Source organism: Medicago truncatula, chromosome 6 (assembly GCF_003473485.1).
Source record: "Medicago truncatula cultivar Jemalong A17 chromosome 6, MtrunA17r5.0-ANR, whole genome shotgun sequence".
NCBI lineage: Eukaryota > Viridiplantae > Streptophyta > Magnoliopsida > Fabales > Fabaceae > Medicago > Medicago truncatula.
In genome coordinates, this window is record NC_053047.1 from 36,333,936 (window position 1) to 36,336,534 (window position 2,599).

The 2,599-nt window shown below is 33.0% G+C and overlaps 1 protein-coding gene across 1 annotated transcript; it reads left to right on the top strand.

Annotated features, from left to right (window-relative positions):
- The first annotated feature begins 557 nt into the window (after window positions 1–557).
- Window positions 558–2,239, top strand: LOC11417677 (uncharacterized). Its single transcript, XM_003620244.4, has one exon. It carries the CDS (start codon window positions 974–976, stop codon window positions 1,922–1,924), a length of 951 nt encoding a protein of 316 aa, XP_003620292.1. The 5' UTR covers window positions 558–973; the 3' UTR covers window positions 1,925–2,239.
- Window positions 2,240–2,599: the final 360 nt, after the last annotated feature.

Genomic DNA, 2,599 nt, shown 5'->3' on the forward strand with positions numbered 1-2,599 from the left:
CAATGATGATTATTTCTTATGTTTACCGATTTCATTTTCAATTTAAATAGAACATTGCTCTTTAAAAAAAATGTGTTTTTATTCTCTTACGGGCCGCTTCTTACATAGCCGAGTCTCCGGATTCATAGAAACGACCCTCTTAATAATAATGACATTGTATAGTAGAAATTGAAACAATCCATGTGAAAAGAAATTTTATAAATTTTATTATTTCGATACAATTTTAGTATACTTGTTAAAAAAATCTATCAGTACAATTCTAGTAATGTAATATTTTTCAATGATTAAAATGTTATTTTTATTTCACTTGAGTGATAGATAGGTCACAAAGCAAAACATAAAATGGAAAATGTAATCAATAGGTGATTAATATTAATTCATTCATAAAAAAATGGTAAGTTCTTCATTAAAATCCCCATCTGAGGGAGTCTTCTTGACCCATGTGGTCCTCTCTATACTCCATAAACCACCCACCCTTCCCAATATTTATGGAATTTATGTTAACTCTATCTCATTCTAACCGCAGCACCTGAAAGTATTGGTACTTGAAAGCTATCTCTACCTTAAAAAAAAGAAAAAACCTTATATCTTTCACTTGTTTTCTCTCCTTTTTTTTATTCAATAATCCTAACCTTATCTTCACAAGTTTCTTATTCTCTCTCTTCTATAAAAACCAAACCTTCTAATTTGATATTCAGTATCAAAACTTAGAAGCCTTTAGCTGAACTGTACGACCTAGTCCGCAACTCAGTCTAAAATTTAGTTCGCGTCCGATTTCTGAACAACAATTTCCTAATTAGTCTCTCTTTTAATTTTCTGTTCTCTTATCATTCTTTTCAACACATGATACTTGGTTGATAAACAACTTCCTTCCCTAGAAACTCAATTTCTTGACCATTTTACCTTTCCTTTTCTAGTATCAATTGTGAGTTTTCTCAAGAGTCTAGTAATATAACTGTTAAAATTCATCAAAATGGATCTTTTTCAAAACCCATCTTCACAAAAATCAAGCAGAATGGAAACGCCTATATGCGTTGCAAAACTTGTCCTCATTTCCATAGGAATCATTTCAACTCTTATTTTGTTCAAAGTTGCAATAATTCCGTACACATTTGATCTTGTTCTTTCAACTCTTCCTCAACTTTGGTTCTCAATAAGAACATGGTTTACACTTCCTTTCCTTTACATCATTGTTAACTTCATCATTATTATCATTGTAGCTTCTTCAAGCTTTTCTGATCCAAAACACACAACAACAAGCATTTTAGAAACTACCACCAACCCAATTGAGCTAGAAAACCAAACCAATGAACCACATCAAGAAGAAAAAAAAGTTGAAGAAGTTGAAGAACAAGAACAAGAAGAGAAAAGGGTTGTTAAAGACTCTGAATTGTTCCACAACAAATTCATCACTGATCCGATTCCGGAAAAATGCAGCAAGGACTTTTACTTGCCAGATTCTGACGACAAAGTTAAAGACTTCAGATTATTCTGCAACAAATTCATCGATGATCCATCACCGGAAAAATGTTGCAACGATTATAACTTGCCGGACTCAGGTGATAAAGGTGATGATGACAGTTTAGAAGCAACATGGAAAGCAATAATGGAAGCACAGGAGAAAACAAAGAAGCCACATCTGAAGAAAAGTGGCACTTGGACTGCAAGGATTGTGAAAGCAGAACCATTTCGTAACAATGGCGGTTTTTGTGGTGGTGATGATGATCCTGTTGCTTGGGCTCAAAGGGAGTTGAAAAAGTCTGAAACATTCAATGATAGAGCTTCATTGAAGAGAGAAAAATCAATGAGTCCTGAAGAATTGAATAAAAGAGCTGAAGCTTTTATCAAGAAGTTTAATAATCAAATGAAGTTGCAGAGGATGGAATCTTATCATCGTTTTATGAAATTAAATAAAAGGGTTTGATGATGATGGTCACAATTCAAAATTTAGCAGTAAAAGAAAATTGATTCTCTGCTAGGATATTTATTAATCACTTGGAGGAACATCGTTTGAACATATTCATAATTTTGTATATAATATACACTATTGGATTGACGGTGAATTTGACATAATTACGATATATGTCTGTAATTTTGTCAAAAGCTAGAATGTGTTCGAACGAAACACATGCATAAAAGGTGTTCACGGCCAACAGCTAGAATGTAAGAATATGGATGAATTTTTTAGTTATAACAAAATTACGGTTTTATAGTGATTTTGTCAAATTTACCTTGATTTAAGAAAGAAAAATGCTTTATGGTACGAGAGCAAACCATGCACGACAACTTAGGAATGAATTGCTGACCTTGGATTTTTATCTTTCCTTTAACTAATTCATTTCTCTCCCGCTATGTTTTCCTGTCCTGCGCATGATTTCTGTTATTTAAGGTCGTTGGCTTTCGTCTCATGCTATATAGCACTTATGTTTAAGAAATATACGTAGTTGTATAGGAATATCATCTAATCTTAATTCAATAGTTCAGGTCGAGGATCATGTGATTTGAAACTCGATTTTATCAGCCAGAACGTGGACCGTCATAGTTCGATAGTCCCTACTGCGTACTGCAAGATTACATTCTAAACTTCATATAATGCTTG